Source organism: Orbicella faveolata, unplaced genomic scaffold, assembly GCF_042242905.1.
Source record: "Orbicella faveolata isolate gen_17 unplaced genomic scaffold, um_ofav_v1 contig_47, whole genome shotgun sequence".
Lineage (NCBI taxonomy): Eukaryota > Metazoa > Cnidaria > Anthozoa > Scleractinia > Merulinidae > Orbicella > Orbicella faveolata.
The window spans coordinates 13,935,305-13,950,000 of NW_028301577.1; the positions used below are offsets into that span (position 1 = coordinate 13,935,305).

The 14,696-nt window shown below is 38.1% G+C and overlaps 1 protein-coding gene across 1 annotated transcript in view; it reads right to left on the reverse strand.

Moving 5' to 3' along the window:
• The window catches only part of LOC110054290 (clathrin heavy chain 1-like), a 47,868-nt gene that overhangs the window by 16,363 nt on the left and 16,809 nt on the right, over positions 1-14,696 (reverse strand). Inside the window, exons 7-16 of the mRNA XM_020760669.2 lie at positions 11,267-11,440; positions 10,990-11,187; positions 10,616-10,816; positions 9,357-9,449; positions 9,044-9,229; positions 7,756-7,893; positions 6,534-6,626; positions 2,792-2,863; positions 2,514-2,694; positions 1,816-1,886 (exon numbers count right to left, since the gene is read on the reverse strand). Coding sequence (XP_020616328.1) covers positions 1,816-1,886; positions 2,514-2,694; positions 2,792-2,863; positions 6,534-6,626; positions 7,756-7,893; positions 9,044-9,229; positions 9,357-9,449; positions 10,616-10,816; positions 10,990-11,187; positions 11,267-11,440 — 1,407 coding nt within the window. The remainder of the gene's footprint in view (positions 1-1,815; positions 1,887-2,513; positions 2,695-2,791; positions 2,864-6,533; positions 6,627-7,755; positions 7,894-9,043; positions 9,230-9,356; positions 9,450-10,615; positions 10,817-10,989; positions 11,188-11,266; positions 11,441-14,696) is intronic.

Consider the following 14,696-nt stretch of genomic DNA (forward strand, 5'->3'; position numbering starts at 1 on the left):
CTAGCCATGATAACCATGAGAAAATCAACTCATGGGTTTCCTTTTCTTTACTATATGAGTATGGGGCTCTGCTTGGTGGCCCTTTGGGCCGCCGGAGCTCTGCTATAACTTGGGACTTCTAACTTTGCAACTTGATTTCCTCTGTCCAGTGTGCATGCACTTAATGCCCGTAACAATGTAATATGGCAGCTGCGATCTGCAATTACAGTAGAACCCCGGGGGTTCAAGTTATCAGGGTCAATTGAATATCCAACTTGCCACGTTAATAATTGATAGTTTGCCAATTTTTCAGCACTTCAGTATACAGTGACAGCTAAAGCACCGCATCCAGTATGACTCATAAGATCAGGAAATGACTGTCAAATATGTAAATGGTCGGTTGCACTGATTAACATAAAATTTCTGTGGTGTTAGTTTTGAGTGTTTTTACTGATTACAGGACAAGAAAAGTTAATGGGATGACATCCCTGGTGAGTTATATGAACCAGAATTCGAGTTATCGGGCTAAATTTTTATCAAGGGAAACGAAATTTAGTTTGAGTTAGCAGGGAATTCGAGTTATCCGCGTTCAAGTTAACCAAGTTAAAATAACCGAAAAGTGGGGTCAAATCCATGGAAAAGGGGACTTGGTTCGAGTTAACGGGGAATTCAAGTTATCCAGGTTCAAGTTACCGGGATTCTACTGTACTTCGCCGTGACTTTTCTTGTTGCCCTTTTCCAATTTCATGCCCACGGAGCTCTTCCAAATTACATTCCTATTTTATGTAGCGGCAATGGAAATCGAGAGGCCTTGATAGAGGATTACTTCTGTCTTGGATTCTTTTAGCTAATGGGAAGTGCTCTCATTTCTGCTGGTATAATTTATCATGGCATTCCATTAAGTTTAAGACGCCTCAAAAGGATCCTCAGAAGTCGTGGACTACGCAGGAGAAATATCCATTCAAGTATCAAGGGAGTCGTGGATGCTGTAGAGCAAGAATTACAATGCAACCTGATGTCTTTGAAATGCTACAAAGGCACTTAACACACATTTACTCCTTTTTGAAGCCAATCATATAGCAAATACAAACTAAAATCATAGGGAAAGTGCACACCTCCTCCACTTCGTCCACCATATTGAAACTTGCAGCACGTTCTATATTACCTCTCACCAGGACCCTAGTGCAGGCGCGAATGCGAGAGTTGTAAGTCGTGATCAAGAGTTATAAGTCGCGAAAAACTCGCAATTGCGAGTTATAAGTTGCAATCGAAAGTTTTAAGTCTCGATCAAGAGTTATAAGTTGTGATCGAGAGTTATAAGTTGTGATCGAGAGTTATAAGTTGTGATCTAGAGTTATAAGTCGTGATCGAGAGTTGTAAGTCCCGATCAAAGTTATAAGTCGCGATCAAGAGTTGTAAGTCGAAATCGAGAGTTGTAAGTCGCGATCAAGAGTTGTAAGCTGCGATAGCAAGTTATGTGTTGCAATCAAGAGTCATGAGCTGCGATTGACAGTAAATCAAAGACAAAAAAAGGAAGCTATGTTCATTTAATTAAGTTGCCAAAGCAAAATTTTTATGTCGCGATGAAAAATATCGAAATGTCTCCTACAGGCCACTGTAAAAAAAAACCAAAATAGGTCTGTTAATGTTTTTTTCATTCAGGAGGGTCTCAAAAAGCTTAGTGCTACCTACACAAAACATTATCCGTGAACTTGAAAGTTTTAGGAGAACTCTGGTGATGTAGGTTAATTCCAAAGAAATTGTACAAGCTCAGGACCAAAACCACGATCTATAATATGAGGCATCCAGTTCAACTGCATTCTAATTAATCTTTACCTGTATGTACTTAAAATGGACATCAGGTTCCTGACTAAAATTTACAATAGATCCCAAAAAGTAAAACAAACCTACAAGATACAAAACAGATTTTTACAGTTTCAACAATAGGTTTATGAAAAAAGTTTTCTTAAGTAGGGTAGAAAGGGATAGGCAAATTACAAATATCTTTTAAAATTCTAACTCAATTGAAGTATTGGAGAGTAGGTACTGTAAAGGTAGCGACAGAGGAGAGCAGCAATCTCCTCAGCAGCAAGGGGGTCACCATGGCAACCAAGCCACAGTCCACCTCCAAGGTACCTATCAACACAACACTGAGAGAAGCAGTGTGTGGAATGAATACTTACCAAAGAATGTGGGAGGAAGAGAGAGAAATAAAGCGAGCAAGCTAGCAAGCGATGTAAGCAAAGTACATGGCAATGCCCCTGTAAACCTCCCTGGAACCCCCCACATAATATTAGTGAAGCTGCTGCATTGGCTTGGTTTTAACCTTGTCTAAATTCCATTTAGTCTTATTTGGAAAATTATCATACAGGCAAACCCACTCATGCAACCACTATTATTGTATTGCAGCAACACGTAAAAGCCCCAAATCTTTCTTAAACAGACAAATTACTTTCAGTGAAACTATTTTAAGTGAGCATCTTTCAGCAACAAAATGGATGCTTGCGAGCAAATGACTGTTCTACACTCTTTACCCTCAAAACTCTTGAATGACTCAAACAGCTCAATCAGAGCAGATGTGCTGAGTTGTTCATGGTACTTTGTTGCCACTTGCACACAGATCTGAAGGTTTTGTCGAATGTTGTGGGTAAGCATGGCTCGCAGGCATTCCAAGGAATCTTCAACAGACAATGAGCCAAAGTAGTTCACCAGCCACTACAAAAAACACATTGAAGTCAGTATAAAAAAAAATCTCATATTGTAAAAAAGGAATTTTAAATGTAACATATGTTTTAAGAACACAATGCATTACCTCAGGATTGAGAAGATGAGTGTGGACAATAGCCCTTTTGATGTCAAAAATGTCTGTATAGTGTTCCAAAGCCTGTATGAAACAAACACACTCACACAATAAGGAGCTGTCTAGATTACTATCAACAGACAAGAAGGCATACGGTATGCAGTGCTGGAAATAATTTTTCTTCTTTAACAGGACGTGTCCTTTCAAATCTTCATTTTGGTCAGACATCTCATCAATTTGACCGGACATTAATTTGCGTCATTGATTTGCATAAGTAATTAGCATAATAAAATTTATTAGCATACTTTAAAGATTTTCAATACAAATCATTCAAAACTGCATTTAAATTTGATTCTTTTATCATTTATGATGATGAGATGACTTTATCTACAAGATGAATGCACCAATCTCTCCTGGTTATCTCCTGATTATATGTTTTTTAAGCAAACCTAGTTTTCTATTGAATGCTACCATTAAAGGGACACAGTCAGCTTTGGCGTTGCACTGACCTGGACACTAGTTTTCTCACTTTGAAAAAAGTTCACCTCAACCTGAAATCAAACTACATCCAGGAATCCGCTTCAATCTTCACAGTGTTTTGCTTGATTTTCAATCGTTTACTGAAAAGCCTGTTTTTGAGTGTGCTTGTGCTCGTTGTATGATATTATTTTTATCATATTTGGTTGAAAACAGTATGCATCGCGTCTCTGTGATATGCAAATTAACTATGAAATGGTATCTGATGCACATGTGCTCCAGCTGACTGTGTCCCTTTAAAGCAGGAGCCCATCACTAGGAGTGTGCAACCACCCCAATTACTCCTGTCCCGGCCTTTTCACACACCCATCTATTTTTAGTTTGAATTTCTTGCAAATTCAGACCCCTGAAGGAAACCTCAGTGACCAATCACAAGCACAGACTTTATAATTTCACTGCAACATTAGGTCGACATGTCCACCTGAGGCCGCCATTTTTCTCCTTACCGATTCATGCTCATATAGACCGGAAGCGACCTTTTTCGTGGGAAAAGAAGCCTAAAAACAGACCGGTCTGTAAAAATACTGTGACATAGGCTTAGTATGGGAGTTGCAGGCTCCTAGTGATGGGCTCCTGGGTACATGGGGTACATACACGAAGGGCTAACAACATATCACAATGCACGTAATGCATGACAGAGCGATTTCTGAAGAGTACTTAATTTGGCAAGTACAGGAAAGACACTTCTGCTTTATCATATGGCAGGAGCCCATAATGTGCTCCAGGATACAGCTCAAAATTTCAGAGTCAAGGACCCAAAATTAAAAAAATTCTCGAGTATCCATTTGGTGACTAAGTGATAAAAATCGGTAGGAATTTTATTCAGGAAAGAACTCAATGCATAAAATCTGTAAAGAATAAATTCCAAGACTTTTTGGCCGCTAATTTTGTATATGTAGCTAATGTAATGTCTATGAAAGATTCATGCATTCCAAGAAACACAATCGGTAGGCATACATGACATACTTAATGTTCGAGGGTTTGATGTGCATTATAAAGCGATTTCAAACACGAGCCATTTGCAAGTTTTCCGATGCAAGGGAATCCTTTACAACAAGGCAGAAAGATAGATTGCTTTCTTTTCTTTTATTGAATGTTATAGAAGCAAAGATCTTTGACTATGTATTTCTGGAGGGACAATGTCTGAGAAAATAACAATTACTGATCATCATCACAGAGAAACGTAGTCGCCATTATGGTAGCCTGTAAACGCAGACGTATTTTTGGCTGTCGACTAAACCAGAATTTTTTGTCACCAAAGATGAAATTGTAGCCACACTAGCGATTGTACCAGTCACAATTTCGAGCCTTTTAACAATGTACAGTCAAACCTCAATTATCCGGACCTCGATTATCTGGACTATTCGATTATCCGGACTTTTTTCTCTGGTCCCAATTTTTTCATCAATATTAATTAGTTGTGATCTTGAAAACTCAAAGTTGCAAAAAGCCCAATAATCCTTTCAAAAGACTGTTGAAACAGCGTATTATCCTGAGTGCTTTTCAAAATTTGCAAGTGCAACGAGACAAAGAAATATTCTGATGCATTCAGCTGATATCTGATTGGCTCAATTGTTTTGTTACCGAGGGAATTTCATGCTTGATTAGTTCCTTCCGCCTGCGTTATGTAAACACAAGATCGGTCGATCGTAAACTCAAATCAAAAACATGTCTACGAAGCAAAAGCAAGTCATTCAATCGATTAAAGATAAGCAGATAATTATTTCACGTTTGGATAAAGGAGAGAAAGGAATAAATTTAGCTGAAGAATTAAGCATCAGCAAGCAGCAGATCTCTGACACATGGAAGAACAAAAACAAGATCCTAAAATTTACTGACAGCATTGAGACAAGCGAAGGATTAAAATGAAAGTCCCTGATGAAGCTACAAGTCTTTGAAGCAAACAAACATGCTTGAACATTTTAGACTTTTGTAAATACCTGAACTGAAAGTTTTTATTTGTAAATACATACAGGCTGCGAAGATTTCACAACTAAAATGATGTTTTCTTTGCTGTATACCTTTTGTTTACATTTCTATCTCATTAATAAACATGTTTTCGATTATCCAGACTCTCAATTATCCGGACTATTTACTGAGGTCCCGACGAGTCCGGATAATCGAGGTTCGACTGTATCTATCTAAATTTTATGGATGGACAATAACTTGATGTTGGTGAAATGTTCAGACATCATGTCCGATCATAATGTGACATTGGCTGGACATATTTAAAATTTGGTCGGACAATGTGCGATGACTGACTGTTATTTCCACTCCTGGTAAGACTCCCAACAAGTATTATAATGTGATTGACACTCCCACTGGTAACAAGTATAATCAAAATATCTGACAAATCCATTAAATTTGTGAGGAAACTAAGTCAAATAGTTACAATTAAACTATTATTTTTGATCTCAGTTAATTCCTGATTTCAACTACATGTGGTTCACTTTCTTCTAGTTAGTTAACTTTTTTCAATTCATCCCTAGTCAATATGTATTATTGAGTTATCAACAACAAGCACTAGTCTGAGCTATGTCACCAGCTGCCTTTAGATTCATGTACAAACATGCACCACGATAACATGTGCTCTTGGACCAAAGTGCATTGTAGTATTGGGTTTAAGTGAGCATTTTCTTAAGCATGGCGGCTCTCCTCAATGGCTGTTTCTCCCCACTTCCCCTCCCTCTTTCAACTATCTTGTCAGTATGTTGATTGCCCTTTTCTCCCACCAGTGTTGAGCCTCATGGCTGGATTGCCAGGATTTGCTAGCCATGGGAAATTCTATTAGCTGGCTGTTTATAGTGGAAGATCCTGGATGTTTCAGGCACCCAAATCCATTTTGTGAGGTAGTTGTTACAAATGATTTATTGTAACTGTTACCGTGAAAATGATTGACTCATTGTGCTTACAATCAGTCAATTACAACCTCCAACAGAGAAGCATGGTGGTTGTGAATTATGCTATAGATGTTATTAATGACTGTGTGCATCAAACATCTTGATTTGACTTTGATATGCCAATTGTAAAGCTTACAATCAGAAGAGAGATCAAACTGCAAAACGAGTAAACAAACCGACTGTTACCAACTTGGCTTTTTCTGTTGGTGCAATAAATACAAATGATGGCTTAAGTTGAAAAGTTAGCTTTGAACGAAAACGAAATGCTGACTCTTGGCAGAAAGTGTTTGATCTTTTGATTGTTAATGCACTCTTACCCTTTGCAGCAGTCCTGCATTCTCACACAGCTGGGCAATATGAGCGCGATCATAATGAGTGAACATCTGATTTCCAAGAATAGCATCAGCAACCTGATAAAAAGTTAACAATGTTTGCATTTAGACGCTGACTACATAACATGTCAACCTTAGTTATAAACTTTACATTTCTTGGAAGAACCACAACTGTTTCAAAAGAAAAGTATCAGCCATCTCTAACTCCCAAAGAATGCTTAAGTTTTACTCATGCCCAATTAATACCATGCTATCTTCACACAAAAAAAATATTCTGTTTGCTGTTAGGGAGAGAATGATGATTCTACAGAGATGACTACATGAGAAGGGGATGCTCATTCATCAAAGTAATAAAGATGTAGATTTTGGGGCGTTAATGACATTATTCAGCAAGAGATCTCTGAGAACAGTTCAATTCAATTTCATTTTAGGAGCTAGTTGATTTTATGGATCAGGAGACTTGCCTGGCTCAATCATAAGTTAAATCAAGCAATCAACTAAGCCACTAAGTGTGTGAGTAACTGATCAATGATTGATCAATCACTGAATCACTCACTCAATCAATCAGTCAATCAAATAAACAATCAATCAGTCAATAATGGAAAGAATAACAGACAAAGAGAAAGACAGACTGAAAGAGCAACTAACAACAACAACAACAGCAACAACATTATTGGTACTCATACCTAGAATTAAAGTTTACAAAAATAAGTTTTAAAATAAAGCGAGTACGTGATTGCCCAAAATAATGTTTCCATCTTATTTTTATTGTTGACGGTACTTACTTAAATTTAAGTTATTGTCTTTGAAAAGCCTCTTGGGGGAAGTCAATAAAGTACATATGTATGTATGTCTGTCTGTCTGTCTGTCTGTCTGTCCATCTGTCTGTCTGTCTGTCTGTCTGTATGTATGTATGTAACGTTTATGGGCTAATTAAGACTGGGCAAAAGTAGTGATAACAGCAATTATTTTAAATAGGGTCAGATACTAGAAGAGAAAATAAGAAAAAAAAATGCAACAGCACACAAGGCACACAAAAAAAGACTAAGTGATAAAGTAAACAGATTTAGTGAAAACTAGTTGGATAATACAGTGCATTGACGACAAGAGTTATACTTTAAATACAGAGGTACAGATATTCAATATGTACTAATAGCTTGCAATGGCTTCTGGCTGTGTGTTAACAAACAGACAGACAACCACTGACCTGAGGTGCTGTGAGGAGGTTCATTTCTAGCAGTCTGGTCTGCAGATGATCTTCAGTTGGTCTGTTGTTCTTAAGAGCATCCAGTAGGAAAGATGTACATGCCTGAACCTGGTTGGTTTCCATAAAGACATCTACAATCTTAAGTTAAAGAAAACAAATTGTTAAGGGGTTGCCCTGTAGATAAAACTACCTCACTTACAGTCACTAAAACAGACCAAATAACAATTCTTGGTGGAAACTGAAGGAGAGCATTTCCACTGATCAGAAGTTAAGACTACATGTACCTCTCACTAAAAACTTCCCTAATCCAGTCTTCATTCCCATTGTGCTTAACCCCTTTCAATCCCGGATTCCTGGCCCTAGATGACTAATTAACCACGGTTCAGGGGGCTCATAACTCTTTCATCAGGAGGGCAAATGTTTTTCTCAGGTGGGCAAAACTATTTGTACTGAACATTCATGGGCAGCTTTCAAAGCTTTGTCTGATTGCAGTACAGTGACACTGTAAACAGCTTTCTGGTGTTATGGAGATCCCTGCTGACTGATGTTTGGCTGCTGCAGAAAATCAACCTTAAACTCGTTAAAAGATTTTTTAACAAAGGATTTATGCTGTTTGACAGCAAGAAATGTACAAGCTTATCACAAGAACAAAAACAGCTGTTTTTGGAGCTACCAAACTTGCAAAAGCAATGATCAGCATGTACTCTGGTATAGTTTTATTTGCTAGTGTTAATGGTAAATATGTCATGCTTTGGCCCATACAATAATGTGGAAAGCTCAAAATATGCACTTCAAGTTCCACAAAGTGTGGTTTCCGTTGGCTGAAGAACAAAAGAAGCAGAAAACGTTTTTCTCACACATGGCTGGGAGTCTGGGTACCGGTGAGCGGGGGGTTTCAGATCACGTGGCTTGTGTAAGGTTTCAGTTTTTGTTTTGCCATCCGCATTGCCTGACATGCCCCACCCACCCACCTGTGAAGTACTTGTAGAATGTGTTAAAGTGAAATTTTTCCCTAGCCACTTTTTTGTGTCATTGTAAGACAATTATGTTCTTAAGTTAATAAAGGTCAGGCTGTGTGGTTCGGCTTGGCATGGCTCCCAGCGGTGTGTGAGAAGTTACCCACTAAGAGAAGTGAAAACATTTTCACATCGAAAGATATCAAGAAAGCTATGGTCAATAAAGATTTTTCAGTTAGGTGTGAGTGGATATATGAAATACATGTACCTCACAGTTTGGGGGACTTTTCATAGCAAGCATTGAATTAATATCAGCCTGGTTTAATACAGACCTGGTTAAGGTCTGCAAGTGGTTCTCCTTCATCCTGCACAAGCATAGAAGCAAATTGACTGCCTGTCTCTGGGTTGATCCTCATCACATTACGGAGCAGGAAGATGTAATCAGGAGTGTAGCCAACCTTCTTTGCGTATAAAACAATCTTCTGAAACTGGCCAGTTTCCGCAAAACACTGGATGACCTGAAAAATTTTAGTTTAATTATTATTAAATATTGCATTGAAGCCACTCATCCACCATAGAAGCAAGGCCATAACTATTTCCTATAAACATACCTGAACAATGTCTAAATTAATTATGTAAAATTACCTTGTTTGGCACATTTGCTCTGAGATAAACTGACAAGGCAAGAGTTGGATCAACTTGCTTCACTAAATCACCAAGCTCTTCACTGCACTCCAGCTGTTGAGAAAAGTAGCCAAGTAAGTCACTTAAAAGGTACAAGCAACTCAAAAACAATTCAGGCATTTAAAGAAGATAAGACTGGCCTCTCAGGTTTATAAGCATTTGTTTCATAGACTCTTGTAGTCATCAATCGAAAGATGGTGATAATAATGTTCATCACAGAGGCTTAAATTGTTTCCAGATTGTACTTACAGATTCTGTTAAACTAAATCTGAGTACTAGCTTATTGTATTGCTAAATGTAATTTTAGTGTGCACTGTTAGTAGCCACTTTTCCCTTTGTTCTATTCTGGCAAATTAGCTAATATTATTCTTACATGAAAGTTAAGAATGATCATCGCAGTAAATTTTCCAATTTAAGTAATTGGAAAGAAGAAGCCTGAAAAAAATCAGGGCTTCAACGGGATTAGAACCCATGACCTCCGCGATACCGGTGCGATGCTCTACCAAATGAGCTATGAAGTCACACATTGAAGCCCTGATTTTTTTCAGGCTTCTTCTTTCCAATTGCTTAAATTGAAAAATTTACTGGGATGATCATTCTTCACTTTCATCTACAACTGCAGTTCACATTATTCTTACATGTAGATTTTCTAGCTATATGCCAGTAACACTAAATTTTACATTAAACTTACATTTAAACTCGTCACCAATAGATAAGCTTGGGAACTGATGCCTTATAGGTTGGTAGGGGGCCTGAATACTTCAGGCACAGCAGGGAGGTATCCGTGACAACCCTGGAGCGGGAACCACCCCTACAGGCAACTGCCACCTGGTACCATCACACTGAAAGGAGTTCAGTGGAAAAATACTTACCTATGTACTGTAACCCTCTACTTACCTTAACCCATGAAATGCAAGGGTGGGAGGGCTGGGAGCAAGACTCCACATGTATGATACGCAGAAATTAGGACTTTCTTGACAAACTGCAGCTAGAGATCCGCAAAGATTAGCTGACTACGTAAATGATCCACGAAGATCAGCTGCAATGCGACAAAATGTAAATGGGCCACGAGGCGAGCTGCAAGCTATTGAGGTCACCTTACAGATCACATATACAAATGGAGTCACTGCTGGCCACATTGGATTGAGATGTACTTTGCCTAAATTACATTTAGCCACATTAAAGGAAGTATGTCGATAATAAGGGTTATTATCCAATACCTTTTCCTCCTTAAGCCACTTCTCAAGAAGCTGTTTCCTTCCTTGCTGTAAAACAGGTTTGCAGAGCTCCAGTGACTCAAACTTGTTGAGTTTACCCTGGTCTAATAAAATGCCAAAATATTGCAACAAGGGAGATGTTTGACCTTGCTGAGATGGTACCTGCTGAAACCTCTGGATTGTCTGCGGTGTTCGTAGAACGCCCTGATTAGAAAAAGAATTTTACCCAAAAGTTAGTTATTAAAGCCTCTACTTTTTAAAATGTAACACAGCTTCTCATTATTCCATTGTGGATTTCTTTGAAGAACCTTCTTTCCAAATTGAAGTTGGTTGTGGTAAAAAGACATTTGTTAGATCTTTGTACAGTGACAGTTTACCTTTGGTGCATTAGCTGCAACCTTTGCTGCCTCAGCATACTGCATGTTGTTGAACAAGGTGTTAAACTTTCTCACAAAGAGTTCCTCTGCCCCAGCCAAATTGTTTCTCACAGCCAGACGAAGAGCCAAGTCAGGATTTTGGAGCACATTGGTGATGTATGGAATGATGTTATCCTCCTCGACACTCACTGACAACACCTGATAGTAATGAAACATTTTTAAAGACAAATAGAAATTGAAAAGTTTGGAAATTAAAGCATGATGTTTTCAACCCTACCTGTCCCTTTCTGTTTACACCAATAATACCATCGGTAGGTTCATGAGGTGCTGTCACAAAGATTGTATCTCCACTGATTCGGTTCATGTAAATGCAGGATCCACTCTCTACATCATACAGATGGATATATCCATACTTGGTGATGAGGAACACTATTCCATGTTTCTGGCTCACCTTAAATATCAAAATGTTTAGGGTCAGTTACACAATTTCCAGGTGACAAGCAATATGTAACAAGCAACTGCATTTCTTTGGTACATAGGACAAGCTACATAAATGAAACCTTCCCACTGTGCTTTCCAACTAGAATTAACAGCTACATTTTTCTCGACAGTAGGTGGAAATCTGCCTGTCACTGCCTGCTACTGAGAACGCTCAGTTAGACTTTATGTTGTTGTTGTCTACTCAGTTACAAATATGCACAGATGATGTCAAAATTTGGACAGAACGACAATACCAAAACACCCTTTTGGTCTCAGTTCTGGGTGATTTGTTCACTTGCTCTCATTGAGGCAAGTACGCTGGTAGTGTGACGCTTGTACTGTACCTCATGCTTTAAATAAAATGTAAAGTAAACAGAATACAAGCCTTACACTTGCGGTATTATTAAGAATTAATTCCATCTGGCCTGACGCCCTGATCTGACCCATGTTGATATATACAGCGAGATATTGATCATAATACAGTCGAACCTCTCAGGTTGCAACCACCTCTCGTAAGCGACCACCTCTCCTCAGCAACTGGTTTTCCAAAATACCAAGTGACTTGGGAAATTTAGTGGAGGGACCCAGGGGGCATCCCCCTTCTCTCTGTTAAGATTCTCCTTGAGAAACTAATATCAATCAATTTTTTAGAATCAAGCATTCAGCAAAGTGATCAGGTCATGACTGAGGAAGAATATTATTTAAGTTGTAATTTGAACAAAATAAATAAAAGTCAATAATTGGTATATAAATGCAAGCACTGCTTCTGTTTTTTACCAATTTATACTGTTGCTTTTGTTTTTGAGTTTTGCCATTTCAGAGATGCCAACCTCAAAAAAAATTAAATCAGCAAAATCACCAATTTGACCTTCCTGACCCTAAAAAATGTTGTTGAAAGCAGAGCTCTTCCAATTCAGCCACAAAATCGCTTTTCTTCAAATTCAGGGGAGGTGACATGCATGAGAGACCAGGAGATTCAGCCTGTATCCAGGAGATACCCGGATAACCTGGGAAAGTTGGCATAGATGCCATTCTATTTGATAATTTGAACGAAACAAAATTCATTGTACAAATCATGAAATGGAAACTGAAACTGAAAACAAATAAAAATGTAAGTTTGAATTTGGCCACACTGACATGTACTTTCCTTTGCATAGCATTTTAAATTATAACAGATACTAAATGATTATATAATTTTTCTGCCTTTACATAATGAAAAGTTATAAAGTCAACAGTATCATTTCCCTGTCTGACCACTGATTTCTGAAAATATTTGTTGTCAGCAAGGTATTAACAGAGATCCATTGGCATACATGATGTACCTTAATTCAATACTAAGTTCGCAATGCATTATACAGTGATTTTCAACATGGTCGTCTTTGGCTGTTTTGGGGATGGAGAGAGACTTTGTTGTCATGTTTTGGCCTGTATTTCTCATGATAAAAGTACAACAAAACTGTTGTTCTCAGTTAAATTTATTGTGTCACTAATTTTATGACCAATTTCAGAACAAAATGACCGGTCAGATTGAGCATTAGCCAGTGAAAACCAAATGTACTATTGATTACCAGCCATGGTTGGAAGGCTTGTTAAAGTGCCTATGAAGTAAAAAGTAATTCCTGCTTATTTGAAAGGCTTTTCAAAGTAAAGAAGAATGGCGTTTTCCTTTTTGGAATACCTTTTTTCGTTTTAGAGATACTCACGTCTTTGTATTATGCAAATGAGGAAAGTGATGATGTCATAGGCGGTTCCTCTAAAACAGCACAACACTCAATCGAGAACAAGAAGATCTGTTAGATCTTATAACCGCGCTTTTAAAATTTAACTGTTTGCTTAGCACTACAGTTGCAACGCAGTGCACATTCCAAAGCAATCCTTGATGATTCATTGATTACTGCAATCACCACATCACTTGATCAACACAAACTCTATTGTTGCACCATCAGGCGAAGCTGTTGTAAAATCTCCGATGACGTAATGGTCTTAACCTGGAACTTTCTTCGGGATATGTATGGGCATGAAGATACGAACACTATTACCAACAGCTTTCTTTCTTAAAAGCCACGATTAAATTTAATTGTTTTTTCCCTTGAATAAAGAGCTAGCAAAGAAGTCACACGAGTCACATAACTCAAGAATTGCGTTATCCATGGCTATCTTTAGTATGGTGGTTATTTCCCTACCAAAGACGTAACCCTTGCGTGTTCTAACACATTCTTTGCCTGGCTTGCAAATATTTAATTTTCCTTCCGATCTGTGAACTCGCTTCAATAAAACAGCACAACAATTCACTTCTCTTGTCTAAAATACGAAAAATACTCGGAAAACTAAAAAGACTGTTGCTCCTGGCAAAATAAACTTGCAAAGTAAACACAATCTTATTTGTCACATAGCTAAAGTGAAAGCTGCAACGTCAGCGCATTCCATGGCTGATGTAATACCTTTGTTTAGCGTATTTCTTATTCCCTTTGAATCCAACGCTTTGATAAAACCAAAAGAAAATTTATTTCAGTAATGTTAAAAAGAACACAATAAAGAAAACAATATCCATAACATCACAGGTTGTGTGACTCAAAATTTGGCCGAGAAGGAGTTTGGGTCTAGTCAGCAACAAAACTAAACAAGAAGATCTTTTAGATCTTACAACCGTGCTTTTAAAAGTTAACTGTATTGGTAGCACTACAGTCGCAATGAAGTGCACATTCCAAAGCAGTCCTTGATGATTCATTGATTACTGTAGACACCACATCACTTGATTAACAAAACGTGTATTACTGCACCATCAGTCGTAGCCATTGTGAAATCTCCGATGACGTAATTACTTCTGGCACATGTCATAATATGGGATCATGAGTGACCCGAAGAAAAAACAAAACAAAAAGAGAATCAGTTTTGAAGCTATTTCCGGCAAATTTGGCACACCGGAAGCTGAGAAAATTACCTTATTTCTGGCCATTTTTCAGCTCTTTTCATCATATCGCCTTCAGGAGAGTTTTGTAAAGTTAGCAAATTGGTATGCAAGCCACCGTAATGGTGGTCGCCATCAGCAAAATGTTTATTTGCTCAAAAATTGCGGGCAAATCTTTTGGAGATGGAAGTCAGGACATTTGTAAGGATAAAGAAAGTAATTTGGGACCAGTTGCTGGCTTGTCAGGCTGAAATTATCCAGAAGCTTTCTTTAACTTGAACGTGATGAAGGCCACCCGGTGAACAAATTGAATAAATTA